Source organism: Vigna unguiculata, chromosome 7 (genome assembly GCF_037176805.1).
Source record: "Vigna unguiculata cultivar grain cowpea cultivar isolate G323 ecotype 2 chromosome 7, ASM3717680v1, whole genome shotgun sequence".
NCBI classification, from domain to species: Eukaryota; Viridiplantae; Streptophyta; class Magnoliopsida; order Fabales; family Fabaceae; genus Vigna; species Vigna unguiculata.
Genome location: NC_140798.1, coordinates 1427435 through 1445772, shown reverse-complemented (window position 1 = coordinate 1445772; position 18338 = coordinate 1427435). Strand labels below are relative to the sequence as shown.

The 18338-nt window shown below is 28.9% G+C and overlaps 2 protein-coding genes across 2 annotated transcripts; one reads left to right on the top strand and one right to left on the bottom strand.

The window, feature by feature from the left end:
• Positions 1–1227: 1227 nt before the first annotated feature.
• Positions 1228–2506, top strand: LOC114189471 (dof zinc finger protein DOF3.5-like). The gene has a single exon (XM_028078034.2). It carries the CDS (start codon positions 1502–1504, stop codon positions 2420–2422), a length of 921 nt encoding a protein of 306 aa, XP_027933835.1. The 5' UTR covers positions 1228–1501; the 3' UTR covers positions 2423–2506.
• A 6876-nt stretch (positions 2507–9382) lies between these two features.
• LOC114189801 (E3 ubiquitin-protein ligase PUB23-like) lies at positions 9383–11249 on the bottom strand. The gene has a single exon (XM_028078499.2). The coding sequence runs from the start codon at positions 11074–11076 to the stop codon at positions 9841–9843; it is 1236 nt and encodes a 411-aa protein (XP_027934300.1). The 5' UTR covers positions 11077–11249; the 3' UTR covers positions 9383–9840.
• Positions 11250–18338: the final 7089 nt, after the last annotated feature.

The following is an 18338-nucleotide window of genomic DNA, read 5'->3' as shown; positions in this document are numbered from 1 at the left end:
TATTTTAATTTTTTTACACCGTTTGACACATTTTGCTTCAATGTTAGCTAAGAAACGTGTTTAAAATGTCAAATAAACTTAAAAAAAATGGTTTAAAGGACTAAATCTATACTTCTCTAAATATAAGGGACTAGATTGATTCAAGATTTCTCAGAGAAAATAATTATAATTTTTACTATAGTTGAAGGACAGAAAAACATATTTAATCATTTTTTAAGTATGTCATGAATTATTAAAAATTACTTCTATACGGTGATTAATTCTCTTTACTCCATTTACTTTCACGAATTCTGATATTACACGATTGAAATAGATGTAATACATTAATAAATTAATAAAAGCTTTTACAAAAATGAATAATGAATTTGAATCGGACCCAATAGAAATGTGGGAATAAAATATTATGAATAAATTGTAATTAAAGACATCACAATTAAATTGTAATCAATAAACCAATATTGAATATGAACAGTTAAATTGTAATGAAACACAAAAAAGAATTAAAACAAAGAAATTAAAGATATCATAATTAAATATAAACTAACTAATTCATTGTACTTAACAATATGTAAAGTCAAGAATATAATTCTTCATGTAAGGAATCTAATAACATCACTATTGAAAAAAAAGTTTGTAACTCATTCACAGCCTCAATTCCTAAGCATCACGAAGCACGATTTATGAAGGAGTTGTGTTGTAAATTCTTCATTTCACAACTCTTGGATTGGTGTGAAATTGTGAGTTTTCACTTTGAAAAATGATTTTTTTCATTACTACATTTTGACAAGTTTATTTTATAATCTTACGTATCATTTTTTAAGTGATTTTTTATTTTTTTATTTTTTTACTTTTAATATTTTAAAATCACTTAACATCTCATATTATAAAAAAAAAATTACAAAAATTTAATAATTCAAATATCATTTTCCTTCTACTTTCTGCTTTGAACGAGTGTGAGTGGTTGGGATGCTTACCCTTTTGTGGAAATGTGTTTCTGTCTGCTGTCGAAAGAAACCTGAAATCATGCTATCGATGCCTTTGCTTCCCCACTCACCCTCATCACCACCACTCCCATCATGCCACGTGTACTCACCACCGACACTTTTTACTATCCTACGGGATTGTGCTACACCACCAGGCCTACCTACCCCATGCATCCTCATGTGAATGCATGGTGCATACACATTCCCAAGATCATAATATCCATCATATCATGTGCATCAAAACAAACTTCACCCCAACTCTCAATGTGCTTTGGGAGTTCAAGCCTCACTGAGAACCTCATATAACTCTTCTCTGTACCAAATTACCATCACCACCTTCTCTTGAATTTCTATATATACATGTTTTTGTATGAAACAAGGTTTCAGAAAAAGTCTGCAATTATGATTTTGACTAATATGAAGGGTTTTTTTTATGTGTCTGCGACCATAGTACAACTTTAGTAGTAATACCAAGGTTTTTTGTTGTGATTTTGACAGTAATATCAAGGTTTTTTTTTATGTGTCTGCGACCACAGTACAACCTTAGTAGTAACATCAAGGTTTTTGTGACGATGGAGAGTGGATTGAAGGGTGAGGTTGAGATATCACCAAATTGTCCAAGGTGTGGTTCTTCCAACACCAAGTTCTGCTACTACAATAACTACAGCTTAACTCAACCGAGGTACTTTTGCAAAGGTTGCAGAAGATACTGGACCAAAGGAGGGTCTCTGCGGAATGTTCCTGTTGGTGGTGGCTGCAGGAAGAACAGAAGAGGTAACAAGAATTTGTTGAGACAATCCATTGATGGTTTCACTTTCAAAACTTCATCATCACCACCACCTTCTGCCAATGCCACAGATCATAATAACAACAACAACAACCCTGTTGAGCATTCTTATGATCCCAGAATAAGAACTTCTGCAGCTTCTGGTTCCTCCTCAGTGCTCAGTGATGGTCCAAATATTGATCTTGCACTGGTTTATGCAAATTTCCTCAACCAAAAACCCAGCTCTGAATCTGGGATTGAGAGCAGGAGTAACCCAGATCAAGTTCCAACAGCTTTTGATCCTTCTCTTGAGAATAATTCAAGGCTATCAAACACAGATGTTACTGGGTGTTTGAATCTTCCAGAACAACCATCCACACATTCTGCTGAGGCTAATAATTGTGGCCAAATATGCTATGGTGAGTTCAACACTATGCAGACTATTCAAAAACAAGGGATTGAGCAGTGTAGTAGTCATGGTGGTGCTGTGAATTTTGAGCTGCCACCATTACCGGGTGAAGTGGAAGCCTCACATGATCATCATCATCATCATCATATGATGTGGTCAAATTCTGAGATGATGACATTTGAAGCCACGCAACCAGTTCTTGGACCTGAAGTTCATGATGCAGACTTGTTAATAGGTAATTGGAGCCCCTTTGATTTGCCTTGAGATGTTTAAGAAAAATTATTCTGTTCATTTTTCATTGCTTGCTTGTTATGTTTAATAAAATCTATAAATGTAAACACAAATTAAGTCTCTATTTAGTCTAAACATAACACTACATATACACTAAATTTATATACTGATGAACTCTCACTCCTCTGTGATGACGTCAATCTGGTTGTTCAGTTTTGTGGTTTTCAATTTGGTTGTCAGAAAATTGAATTCTTCTTCCTGTTACAGTTTCTCGGAAGAAACAATTCATGTTCCATAACTTGCATGGCAGAGTCATACTGTTCAAAAAGAGAAAAAAAAAGTGATACTGTTGTGCCCACCTTTTAATTTTTTTTAAATAAATAAAAAGATAAAACCAAGTGAATTTTTTTTATAAATTTAAATTATCTTACAAATACTCTTATTTATGAGAGTTTTCATAAAGTGAAGTCAATATGGCATTTGATATATGAAGTAGAATTATTTTCTATTATTGTCATTATTTAATAATCACAAACAACACAGTATTTTGTAAAAAAATTACATTAAATTTTACATCAATTTTAATTTTTATTTATTGATAAGTAAAAGATTTGATCCTGATAATTCATTACCATAGACTTTTTTTCTCTTATTCTTTGCAATGGTTGCTACTACATTTGTAATAAAGAAAACAATCCCTTAGGAACTTTAACATTCTCGTAACTCACATAATTCACCATCCATCTCAAAGTGCTTTCTATAAACTACATCGATCCCTTTAGGGTTCCAATTTTGTTTTATAATGAATTGCATTAGGTAGAAGTATCTCCAATTAATTAGGTATATTCACTTGAATTGAACCTTAAAATTTTGCTGTTTTGAACTTTAAGTTTTGACTCACAACTTGGTTGTCGACCAACGTGGTTTTACTCGAAAGCATTTTAGGGTTTAAACAACAACTTGTGTTGAATTGAATCACCAACTTTGACAAGTACTAAGTCAGCACTAGGGCATATATAATAATTAATGCAGTTCACAATTAACTCCAAATCACCGGAATAAACTGATTGGGCCTAACCTAGTTCAACATGAGCCACTCATTCCCCATAATTAGGTCAAAAAATTATGCCTAAATATAGATTTTTTTTTCCATGTTTGTGTGTGTGTGTGTGTTTAATTTGACTTTCATCATTAAATGAGCACAAATTGGCAAATTGGACATATTTTTGTGGTGAGATAACATGGTTCATTGGGAAATTCATGAACCACACACTTAACCACTATGTTTTTTCCTTTATTTTTGTTGTATATAAGAAATATTCAAAGCTTGAATATTTTGACCATAGGGTACACCGACCTTAAACTGTGTGCAAATCACACGATCCCAGAAAAGCCCATGATCCAATAAAGTGGGCCCCACAATCGACTTCGATTTGATAAAAAAAATAATGAATAATTTATTTACACGATTCATAAGATCCATTCTTCCATGGACCATATTTGCGACATTTCACTGTAGATTTTCTTCAACAATCGTCGTTTTTCCGTTTTTAGGGTTTGATCCTTTCTCATATCTCATTCCTTTTGATTATGAGAGTGCTAACTTTTGTTGATGCCCTAAAATGGTCGTGGAGAAGTGGTGGTGGCGCCGCCGGGTGGCCTTACCGTGTGCAAGCTGTTGCTTTCTGTATGAACGTTAATTTTACAACATGCTCCACAAAATTACTGATTCGGAATATGTTGTAATTAATCTTACCATTAATAATAGATATTTACTCTATTGTACAATAGTTATAGTTTTTTTCTTAAAAAGATTAAATCTAATTTAATCTAATGAAATCATTGTACGAGATAAATTTTATCAAATTGTATAAACCATAGTTTGACGGTTATAATAGTCGATACAAGATCTTTAATACTACAACTTTTGTTTTAGGCAACAACACATAATTGTGAGTTAAACCATAAAAAATGTAGGCTAAAATTTAGACTAATGATTTGGAAGCACCAACATTCAAATGATTTAGATCAATTACGAGAACACCCCTTAAGTGTCAATTACAAAGTTGTTACGTGTAAGTTCGGTTCTGACTAAAAATTCTGTTTGTTGGAACGTGAAACTAAGCCATAGCATCCTTCTGTTCATGATTGTTTTGTATAAGGGTTAGAACACCCCTTAAGTGTTCTCTTTAATTTAATTCCATCCTTTATTGATAAAAAAAATAACGAGAACAATGCAACTTTTGATTCATATCACTACAAGAAAATCCTCCATTAACAACTAGTTTTAGTGAATAAAATTTGTTAGTCATTGTAGTGACCAATTTAGATACCAATTTACAAAATAAAAATTATTAGTTGCTAAAATAATTACTATTATAAATAAAAAATTAAAATTGATCTTTAAATTGATCTCTAAAATTTAGCTACCAAGGTCTTGACTATCAAATAAATTGGTCACTAAACATTAGTTATCCAGATTTTAGCTACCAAAAGAATTAATATATAAATTAGTCTCTAATTAATTAGTGATCAATTTTACTTTTTTCAATAATGACTATTTTAATAATTAATAATTTTTTATTTTATAAATTGGTATCTAAATTGGTTATTATAGTGATTAATAAATTTTTATTATTAAAATTAATTATTATTTAAAAATTTTCTTGAAGTGTTTTTTTTTTTACGTTAGGACTATCGAAAAGCAAAAGGGTTATAATTTTGAAAATATCCACTTTATTTTTCAATTCTAAAGTCCCAAAGGCCCTTTCTTTTAATTCATATGATATAAAGATCAGTTTAATTATATATAAGGTTTCTGAAGTTTTAAAAAAATATTTTATTTATTAACATTAAAAAAAAAAAGTGGTCCCTAAATGGGAAACTAAAACGTTTTTTAAACACTTTAATCTCTAAATAGTAATTTTGGGGATTAGTAAATCATAATCGTTTGAATTTGTGAGACCAAAATAATATTAATCTTAATATCAAGATACCAAAACATAATAAGCCTTTATTTAATTTAAGATCTCTCGGTAGATTGAATTTTAAGCCCGTGGTAGTGCTTTTATTTAATAGAACAATATATCTTCTATAAATCTAAATTGACAAAATTATTGTTTAAATAGATGCATTAAAGAATTCTGCATACGAGTTACATAGACGTGATAAACATATTGGATATGCGTAAAGTCTATAACAACTCGCAAATCTCAATGAAGTGTGAATTTTGGTGAATTTCCATGTGCAATTCTCAGCTTCCAGAACATAAACAAAGCTTCTTAGACATTGTTGGTTAGACATTTCACCTTTTCAAAAAGTTTATTTGTGTGGATCAACTTTAAGAATGCTCTTGATATGTTTGATATAAACATATAATTGTGAAATGCGACGAAAAATTGAACATTTCCTTAACAAAGAAAGCTGTTATATTTCTTCGATGTGTACGAGAAACGTTCAACAAAATTCACCTTCTACAATTATTAAAAATTGAAATGAAGTTGTTGGCTTGAACTTCGGAGTTGGATATTAAACATAAGAATTAAACTAATAAGCTACTTTGTTTAAATCCTTTTGGTTGATTGAACTTCAAGTTAAACTACCGATAACTGAAATTGAAATTGTAAATTATATTAAGCATCCCATAATCCATGCACTAAAAAAACATGATATATCTAGTATCCAAAAGAATCCATCATATCAAGTAGGAGACTTTTTCAAATTCACCTTGACAATTACATATTTATTCCTTTTGTATCTAAAAAACATTGTGTTGGAAAAGATTTTTCAAGAACAACAAATATAAATAAAATAGATAATATTTTTATATGAATTGTTCTCTAAGCACTAATATTACCTTTATTAACAAATAACCAAGTTTGGCTATTTTCAAATATGTTTTCTTATATATAGTATCATCTCATTCTTTCTTTTCTTTTTCTATCTATATATTTATAAAAATATAAGTGTATGTTGGTACGTAGAAGTATCGTTTTATATATTATGCCACTCAAAATCTACAACTTTGAGGAATTTATATTTTTTTTATCAGCAATAAAAAATATGAATTAAAAAAGGGGACAATAGGGTTGCCCCAACCCTTATACAAAAAAATAGAAAAGGAAAAGAAAAAAGAAGAAGATGCTAATAAAATACAACAACAGACACAAGAAAGGATAAAGGTCCACACTCAACAAAAAATTAACAATCGCAAATTCAACCAAAACGAATTTTTCGATAAAATAACAAGGACTTTTACATCAAAGCTTCCACAATATCCATCTTCGAGACTAAAACCTTAAAAACATGATTGTTGGCATTTACGTCCTAGACATGAGTATATTTCTTTTCTTCAAGTGTGAGTTCAAATGAGGTGTAAGAAAAATATGTAGACACATTCATTTAGAAGAAGAATTAAACTAAGGGCTCTATAGGTGTTGAATTTTTCGTTCATTCAAGAATTTTGTACATTACCAAGATCCCGTGAAAATTTCAAGCAGAACAAATCTTTGCAATTTTTTTCTAAACAAGTCTCAAACTTATAATCATTCCCAATAATGACACGTTCCCATTATTATTAGAAAAAAAAAAGTATTTTTTGCTTTATAGTGCATAAATTAAGCTATTTATATACATCACTTGCACAGACATCATAATTACACTTACATGTGTGTGTTTTGTGAGGTCAAATACAACAAATAAAAAAATCTATATATAGGGCAAATGAGAATGACTAATTCATCAAGTTTAAACCGCAATCAAAGGAATCATTATTTTGTTTAAGAATTCTACTTTGTTTTCACTTTTGTAGTTGGAGCCATAAAGTTGGACCTGTCCTCCATTAAAGGGCATTCACATATAGTAAAATATATGTGCCCTAGATACAACGATTTCATCTTCAAGTTCAACTACCATTCACAGATTTTGACACTTTCTATTTTCCCTCTAGGGTGTACTTTTTTTCCCCATTCCGATACAGAAACTAGGTATTCCACGCATACCAAAATGGAAAAAAAAAATCTAGGGTAAGATTTCATTTCAAATTAAGGGTAGAAACCATATTAAAGGATCATGGTCCATGTGCATATATATATAGGTGACTTAATTTTCTTATTATTCTAAACTTACGTTACTTTTCATTCCAAAAACTTCAAAACATGATAATATATGTAAAGCTTTAAAAAAATAAGTTAGACTTTTCGCAAAATTTAAGAATAGTTATTGTGTGAAATAAGTTACAAGTAAAGTATTAACTTATGGAAGAGTCAACTAGTATGTCGCATCATTCGAATAATTTTTTGTGGCTCTCTAGGGTTTTTATTAATATGTTATCCAATGGTCACCGATATTTGGAATAATTTCAGTTTCTTGTGATTTCAGATGTTACCTTCGTTTTACTTTTCTTTTTTTCCGGAATTTGAATCTGCTGAATTATCCATTATATTGCCTTTGAATAAACCTTGTGTAATTAAAAAAAAATAGTTAACATAGTTGAAAAATATGTGTTTGATGGATACTTTAGCTCACTGGTAGGAATTTATTTATCTTTAAGTAAGATCCGATCATCTTCAATGAAAAAAATAAATAAAAAAAAAGTCAGTGGGAGGATCATGAATGAGTTTACTTTAATCTTCTATCGGATATAAGTTAAAGTAAAAGTGCTTTTGAAAACTTCTTTATTAAAAGTATAGTTTATTGATATGAAACTTTTTAAAACACTTTTAATTTTATATCTAAACATACACCAACCCATTTGGATCAGTTTTTAAGAAGAGTGATTAAAAATTTTAATATTTGTTTGAATTAGTAATGAAATTAACGATACTCATTTATGACTTAATAACATACTATTAATTTGTATGTAATTATGAAATGTAATTAATATGTAAAAATAAAAATGTGTTATAGTATTTAAATCGGTGTAATGATACTCAATTAATTTCTCTCTCATAAGCTATATTTGTGACTCCAAAGACACTCTAATTGACATCTTCGATTGCCTTAAAGTATTATTATATTTTCAATTTTATTAATAGCAATTGGTATTTTTGGTATCAGAAAATGTAATACATATATTATAAATAATAGAAAATTTACATTTTAATATATAAAAAAAATTATTTGAAAAACACTTCCTTATTCAAATATTTGTCTTTGGTTTTCAAAGTAGTTGCATCCAAAACGTGGAAAAAATAAATAACGGAACTGTGAGCTTATTTTTTGGTGGAATCACGTTGATGATCTGTAATGGATTCACATCCATCGCATTAGAAAGAGGTAGCAAATTACAATAAAATCAAAAGTAAACTTTTATTTTTTTTATTGCAAGGTATAATAATGTCCTCTGTCATGATTATCAATTTTCATTATTCAAATAAGAACCTTTTATTTATTTTTAGTCAATAAGACTTTTTGGTTTGTATTAATCTATAAACCTCCATTTGATCTTTTTATGCAACCTTGATAAGATAATACGAATTTGTCGTTCTTATTCATAATATTTAATTAATTTATTATGATTAACTCAGTTGATAGTGATAAGCTTATTTTAAATTAACATTAAGAAAAATTACCTTACCTTACTTTTTAATATTCTCATCTCTTCTAATTTATTACTTTTACAAGGTTTATCTTTGAATTATAAACATTCTACTCTAAAATTGATATAATTAATACTATAAAACATTACAATAAAGTCTTATAAATAAAACAATCAATACGATTTTTAATTAGTGTTTCATAAAACAAAATTATAAAATAGTTATTTTCATTGCAAATTAAATTCAACCTAAATTATATTGCTAATTGGCCTTTAAAAAAAATCATCAGTATACTTTAAAATACTATTTAAAAAGTATACATATTTGAGAAAAAAGATACATAAATACCAATTTAGAATTCTAAAACAACCAAGTTAAAAAACTATACTCACAAAATGTTAAAAAACAACCGAGGACGATAAAGGGAGGGAAAAGAAGATCACAAATATATCAGTACGATGAAATAGTCTGTCTCAGTATTTTCAACTAAATGAAATTCAAATAAATTCTAAATTTCTTCCGGGCAACATTTGACGCCCACACCTATCCTTTGTTTCCAAACAATTCTGTACACGAAAAAACGAAAAACGACACCAAAATCAAGAAACAAGAATCGACCGAAGGCAGGGAATGGAAAACTCAAAACTGTGATTTCATTTCAGTTTTCTTTCACCGGTATCGCAGAAAGGATCAGTCTTTGAACACGTTTTGAAATGAGATAATGCAGAAATGACTTGAAGGGGCTTGTGTTTGTGGTGGATAAATCATGAGCCTGGTTTTCACTTGATCTGATATCAAACAACTTTGTCGTGTGACTTGTTCTGATCTCAAACCAATGGATACACTGTTTGAATGATATGATTGATCAGCGGTGAAAGAAAAGAAACTTGGTATATGATTCGTTTCTTGAATTCAGGCACTGGTTGGATACGAAGCAAGCAAGTGCCCAGGTATGCAAGGTGAGTTCTTCCATGCTTTAGCGTGCAGTTTGAGAATCTCCCTGGCTTTTTCCTTCGCCTTGTTCCCACTATCAACCTGCAGCACCAAGCAGAGCTTCGCAACCACCCCTAGCTGCACCATGTCCTGCAACACGCCGGGCGTCGCCGAGAATCTACACACGGCCAACAGAATCTTCGCCGCCCTGTCGTTGGCCATCGTCGACACCCTCAGAATCTTCTTGGCCACGATCGCCACCCCCGCCGCGTGCGCCAGCAACTCCGCGCGCCCGTCCGCGCTCTGACACAGAATCTCCAACACAACCAGCATCATCTCGCAGGGCTTCCTCTCCCTGTATTCAAGAAGAAGCTCCACGATGACCGGCACCGCCCCGGCCTCCACCGCTTTCACCCTGTTCCTCCCCCACGGACACACCTGAATCAGCGTCTGAAGCGTGGCCTTGGAACCCTTCTGCGAAATCTGGTCCTTCAGGACTTGAACCAGTTCGACAAACAGTTCCGGTTTCAGGTTGTTCAACTGCACAGGTTCCGCCACTTCTGACAACGACTTCAGTAGAAAAACAGCGTAAGCGCGTGACTCGTAGATACCTCTCTGCATAACCTTGGTTAGCGAGTTTACAAACTCGGGGTGACTGAGTAGAGTCTTCAAACCCGGTTGGGATAAGTGAAGGTTGTGTAACAAGCTCAATGCTTCATCCGCGACGCTTGCTTTCAACTCCAGCTCCACGTCATCGTCTAAACAGGAGTTTACAGTGTTGGTTATAACCGAAGCTAGGAATTTAACCGCGCCTGCGGATTCGATGGAGCGTTTGTTGGTTTGGGACTCGGAAGCGATGGATTTGAGGGTGCGGAGGCACTGGAGCTGGAGGTTGGGGGAGCCGGAAGCGTCTTTGAGGAGGTTTTGGATGATGGTTTTGTCGACGGGGGGCTTGGGCGTTGGGATTCGTTGGATGCCGTGGGAGGCGTTGACGGTGCACCAGGCCTGGATTAGACGGCGGAGGGTGTGGTTGGGAGTGAGGTCTGGGAGGAGAGGCTGCTTGGTGACGGGACACGTGTCGTTGTTGGAGGCGAAGAGCCATTTCTCGATGCTGTGGCGGTCGTAGGTGATTCCGGTGGAGACTGTTACGGGGTCCTTCATGAGTTCGAGGGAGATGGGGCAGAGGAAGAAGGGAGGCACGTCGATTTCGTCCATTTCCGATTGAATCTGAATGAATGAATGGTTTTGTGTTGTGTTGTTGAAGATGAGAGAGAGGAGGTGGTGGATATTTATAGCGTTCAAATTGGGGAAAGTCAAACACGGAAAAATGTGCCAGCTTCTGACTTTTCCAATTACTCTGGGATGGGGCTCAACTCAACGGTTGCACCAACACCAACGTCAACTTGAGCAACTCAAGAAAGACTAGGTTCAGGTTCAAGTTGCAAGCAACCAAGTAAGCTTTTATGTTAACGTTGTCCTACCTCCTAAAGCATTTAAGAAAAGGAAATTTACAGCCGTTTTATTGGCGGTTTTGCGTTATGTCTTCTCTCCATTTGACTCAAGGTTTAATGTCCCATTAAACAAAAAAAATAAAAACAAAATAAATAGTTTTTTTTTATAGATAAGTTTTTTTTTTTGAATAATTATTTGTATTTAGAAAAAAAAAGTTTAAAAAAATGTATACCAAAAGGGGGAATTACCTTTACTAATAATATAAATTAATAGCATACATAAACGATGATGATATAGATTATTAGTATAAATAATCAAATTTGGTTTGAACATATTTCTATATATTAAACATTACGGTACTTATAGATATCGAACCAGCTTTACAAGGTTAACTTGTACACTGTATACTCTTTATATATATATATATATATATATATATATATATATATATATATATATATATATATATATATATATATATATATTATGTATCATTTCTTTCATAGAAAAATTTATTTGTATACATGTTATGTTTCTCCAGCAACAATAGTTTCACATTGTTTAGGAGTGTAATATAAGGTAATTTAAATATTCTTTTCTCCTTTCATCTCCGAAACTTCTTTTAAGAACAAAAAGACGACGAATATAACCTTTAAAGTGAACAATACATCGGATGCATGTTAGTTGACCCTAACGATATCACTTGATAAATTTGGGATCGAAACATTGATGTCAACCGTAAACAAAACAAAAAAATTAGAGAGAAAATACTATAAATTAGCCATTGATGAATTTTTGGAAAGAAAGATATCTTCGGTTAAAAAAAAGAAAGAAAAAGTTGAAGATATCTTAATTAACTTTGGATAAAATCTACATTGATGTTTTATCAAGTTTATCTTTAACTTGATAATTACACTTCTTTTCTTAGTTTTAAATTCCTTCAAATAAGAATAAGAATTTTATCTTACTCACCATATCCCTAACTTATGTTCTTCCTAATATTTTTAAATGTATTATTTACGATGATGAGATATATCTCTCTTGTATGTCACAAAGTACCTATTATGCATAAACTACACTAGAGTGTAAACATTTCAAAAACAATCTAACCTCAATCTTATGAAAATATAAATGTGATTGTAAATACACAGCACAGCTTGTATTTTAATATATTTACTTATTTATAATTTTTAATATTTTTCTGTATCAATATTAATCTTTAAATCACTTTGAACACTTTATTATTTTATTGAAGTATTCTAACCTAAGTTCAAGATGTATTAAATTTTTGTATGAATGGAATTAAGTAACAAAATTATTCTTGATTCCAGGATATACCTTCTTTGACAAATATTATTTGATAGTTTTAAAAAAAAATATTATTAATCATTGAAAAAATTAAAATGATAAAAGTACATTTTATAATAGAAAATGATAGAAGCTTATTTTAGAAATATATATATATATATATATATATATATATATATATATATATATATATATATTTGACTGCTTCTCATAGATTAATATTATTTATCAAACATTAGTTAAACTTCTATTTTTTATAAAAAAAAAAAAATAAACATTAGGAACAAGTAAACGTATTTTCAAAAAACCATGAGAGACAAAAGCTTTCAATAGACCTTATTCTAAGAGCGATTCTAACGGTTAATTTTTAATTTTGTAAATTATTCTGAATCGGTATTTCAATGACTTTGTTATTGTAGTTCTTTTAAACCAAATTTACTTGTAAGAACTTTTCTTAACTACTATTACTACATTAATTAAGAAGATTACATTGGGAGAAAACCCTTAAACATTTTCTAATTTCAAATTAAAGGAATAGATAGGAAAAAAGAGTTGGGTTGAATGAAATTAGTAAGTCATATGCACATACATACAAATTGACATTAGAGTTTATTGTAGCATTTATGATTTACACCTTTGACTTTCTTTTAAGGTTGTGTTCATTGGTTACTTTTTCCATGGTCTAACTCATGCAGGCTTTGGAAATAGTATTAAAAGTTGGGGTTTGACTTTGTGCATACACTAGGAACGAAGAAAACATGGTGGGACACTGATCCACGTTGTTAAAACTCAATTTCCATTACTCAGCACATTCTTACTTACACAGTTACAGTTGTCACAGTTCTTTGACCTAGGAACGTGTTGATTTTTCTTTTTATTTTTTCCTCTCATCCATATAAATATTTAAAATAATAGTTTTATTTAAAAAAGAAAAGTAGAGGGAAATCACTTATATGATTAAATCTAAAATCTAAAATATTTTACAAAAAGCATGAATTAACCATCTTCTGTTACTTTTCTAGATTGCTATTGTCTCTATGATTCCTCCGGATTTTTAATTTTTTTTACTGTCATATTTCAATTCAGTCACTAAGGTATTTTTGTTATCTTTTTACTAGGTAAATTGATGATATTTTAAAGTTGCAGGAATTGATATTCATATAAAACAATATGAAATAGTGATGAATATGTTATCCTAAATGAGATTAAATAGAAGGTATGACTTGAACCTTGATGCTTAAGTCATTATGTATATGACAACAACATAGAACATCATAGAATTTGGTTGCTACTTCCTATGAATTAAACCTACCCCAAATAACCAACTCACACAATAACCTTGTCCTAAGGAAAAATCTTCTATTAAGTTCCTTCCAAAGTCTAAGTCCCTTTTTAGCCACAACAGATAACATTCATGTTTTGGATACAAACAATCATAAAAAAACAAAAAAATATGATGGTTTCTTTATCCAATAGTTGGTTATCTATTCCAATTCACTTTCTTTTAAAATAAAATAAAATAAAATCACTTTTAAATATTGATTAAAAAATATCAAAATATGTTTTATGACAAATATCTTACCTAATTGTCTCGTTAGAGTAATAAATGATAATCACTACTAAAAGTTCTTATATTACATGGGATTTTTCTTTCAAATTTGTTAAAAAAAATTGCAAAAAAAAGACTTTTTTCTGTTATTTTTTCTAAAAATCTTAATTGGTAGGTAATTCTTTCGTGGGTAATTATTTCTTACAAAATTATAAAATTTGTAAATATTTTCTACAAAATTTGTTGCGAAAAGTGTTTTATACAAAATATTTTATAAAAAAATTGGTAGCAATTTCTGACAAATTTTTTTTTCACAACAAAATTTATTAGTATTTTCTACAAAAAAAAATTAAAATAAAATTGACATAAAATATGAATTTTTTAGTAATGAATAAAGATATTAATACTCACTAAAATAATAAATTATATTAAAGATATTACATGCTTGCTTTTAAAATCATATAATCTTCAAACAAGTGAACACAAAGAACTCTAGAAAAATAGATTTATAGAAGAATAATATGTTTTAAAATAATAAAATTTGTTTATTAACTTTTTATTTATACTTAAACGTTTTAATTTTAAAATAATCAAGTCTCAAACACTATTCTGAGAACACTATTAATTTTAAAATACTATTTTACATATTCTTGAGTATATTAAATTACATATTTAAACTTTTAATTACAAGACATATATAACATGATTATGTTAAGTTATGTAACACAATATAATTAATTATACTATATAATATAATAATAATAAATTTATAAAATAATAAAAGTAGAAATAATAAATTTATGTTAGTAATAATAAAATTATGGTAAATAATAAATCTATGAAATAATAAAATTAGAATTTGATAATTAAGTAGAAGATTTAACATTTTCTTCTTATACAAAAATTATATCGATAATAAAATACTTTTGGTAAATGTTGATAGATGTAAAATTTGAAATGTCATTAAATTTGATTTTTTTTTTTTTTTTGTGAATAGACTTTCACTGTAACAATTATCTCTTATTAATATGTGATTCTCAGCACTATTTTCCTCTTCTTGAACATCTGTCTGATACAGATAAAATTACTCAATTCACACCACCTAATTATATTATTCTCAGTCCTCCTATTTTCCACATTCACACAAGATTGAATTATTTGTTTTTGTTAATAATGATAACTATCACTATAGTTAGATGTTGTTAGTTGACACCTTGCATTTAATAAACAACGTGTGTATACCGTATATAACAAAAATTAGAATTTAATTTACATACACTAAATTAAACACAGGCGCTATCGCGCTTGTGTGTACGTATTTTTTAACATGTGTGATATTATATTAGTAGGTGATGATATTATAATATTATTAAGTTAATATATAAAATAGAAATATATTTATTAAAAATAAAGTGAAATATATAAGAAAATATAAGAAAATAATCATAGATAAATAAAGAAAAAGAGAAAAAGCAGAGATAGACCGTTCTATAGAAAACTTGTAAAAATAACGATCGATTTTTAAAAATTTAATAAATAATTTTATTTTAAAGGGTTAAATTGAGATTTTAAGATGTAGACCCAAAAGAGAGAATCTCTTTATATATTCTTTTATATATATATATATATATATATATATATATATAATTAAAAAATATATATAATACATTAGTTGACCTATTTAATTAATATGTTCATGGGTGTGAATGTGGAATCTAGCACACAGAAATTCAAGAGAGACTAATCCCACTGTATCTAAGTAATCCACGTTTTAAATTTAACAATGAAAATAAGTAAAAATCACAATATACATTTCTGTAATAAAGAAATTACAAGAAAAAAAATAATGACAAAACAATTCATATATATATATATATATATATATATAAATTGTTTTTGACAATAATTTACATATAATTTTTAAATTATTAAAATTTTATTAATTCCATTGCTAATGAAGAAAAAATATTTTTCCCGTCGACAGATTTTTCCTTAGTTTCCTTGAAAACTAATATCTTGAGACATTTTTCCTCGAATGAATTCAATTTATTGCAAATCCAAAAATACACACATATACATACATAAATAAGATTTATTCTTTAAACATATTCAAACATGCATAGTTCATACTTAGATGGATACATGATTATATTGTTGGGTAATATTTTTTAAAGAAACACCACATTATAAAAGTACATAGATTATAACAAATAGTACAAGGCTGGAATCAAGCACACAAAATCAGACTTTTAGTTGTTAGACATTTCATTGTTATACTTTAATAATCAAGCAATGCTTGGGTGTTGATATGTCACTGTTTAATTTTATGATAAACTTATTTTTATTTAGCTTAAATACCTTTTTGATTCTCATTTTTGTAGTGTTTGTCGCGGATGATCCTCATTTTGACAGAATGTTTAAAATGGTCCTCATTTTTACCGAATGTTTAAAATGAGTCTCAATTTCACAAATCGTGTTTTATTTGGTCCTTTTTTGTAACGCCGTTTAAATCATTAACGGAACATTGTATAGGTACACGTAACACACCCCAATGCAATGTAATACAAACAGTACCACCTGTACATTGTTCTGTTATTGATTTAAACGACATTACAGAAAATGACCAAATAAAACACGAATTGCGAAAATGAGGACCATTTTAAACATTTGGTAAAAATGATGACCATTTTAAACATTTTGTCAAAATGAGGACCATCCGCAACAAACACTACAAAAATGAGGACAAAAAAGTATTTAAGCCAACTTATTTTTATAAGGTATTTTTCAAAATAAGGGAAGAAATAACACTGCACGTCTTCTTAAAAAATAAAATATACTATGGCTATATTACGTGTGTGGTGTGTGTATATTGCAAGCAATCTCAGTTTTTGACTTAGTCCCAAAAAAAAAAAACGAGCAAGAAAATGTCTAAAACTAAACCTATTTTCTCTATAATTTGTTTCTTCAACAATTAATATAAATGATATATAACAAAAAGTCAATTTTTACTCACTTTCTTTTTTAATAGCCGCATCTTATCTTTTGCTTTGGAAAAAATTATTTAGTATTTTAATAATGATATATTTTAAATTAAGTTTAAATTGAATTTTTCCATTGTATAACATTTTCAATTTAATCACACAATGTTTTACATATTATATGTTGGTACTGAGTGTGATTGAATATACTAGTTCGTTCTTTTATATATTTTTCACTTTTTTATTTTCTATTTTTTGGCTTGGGAGTAACTCTCATCCTAATAACCAAGCATTTGATATTATATATATTAAATTCAATTTTCATGGTCTAATTATTATATGCTTGATTATCTTCAAAACAAGTGGAAATGAAGATAACTTGTTTTTTATAATATACTTATAACCCAAAGTTTAAAGCACAAAAACTCGCAAGTTGTCTATATAGAACCAAAATTATTTAACGAAAACATAAATACAAAGAAAAAAAAATGTAACAAAGAAAAACACTCAGATTTAATTATTTTAGTTTTTGATCTGATTAATTACGAGATTCTGAGATATCAAACAAAATCTTTAGGTTGGTTGGATTTCTATCACTTGATTTTGAACGAGTACAAGTATAGAAACTATTATTAAATGAAAGTACATTTATGAATTATTCTTTAATGAACGTGTTTTAGAAGATAATCTTAAATAAGGTGCTTCTGGGAGTGGATCTCACTCTTGTCACATCATGTTCCATCATTATCTTTTATTAAACATTTAATTTAGTTTTATTGTTTTTCAATGTATTTTTTAATTTTAATTTTATTTCCCAATTCATTTAAAAATATATTTTCCAACCATCTTAAACTACTCCCTTTTATTTTAATCCATATATTTTTTAATCACTCAAAATATTTTTTTTAATTTACCTTTTTATTTTTATTTCTAAATTAAAATTGAATATATATTTTTAACTATCAATTATTAAAATTAACTGGGAATTCAACTATAAATTAAAAAAATATTTTGTATGTTTAAAATATTTATTAGAAGCTAGTCATCTTATCATTTTGTAACTTTCTAATTAAATTAAATTATACTAATATATTTTATCACATTATAAATTTAGTTAAATCATATTTATTGGTTATCATCGAATTACTTTGGCTTCAATTTACATTTCATTCATTTTACATTTCATCCCA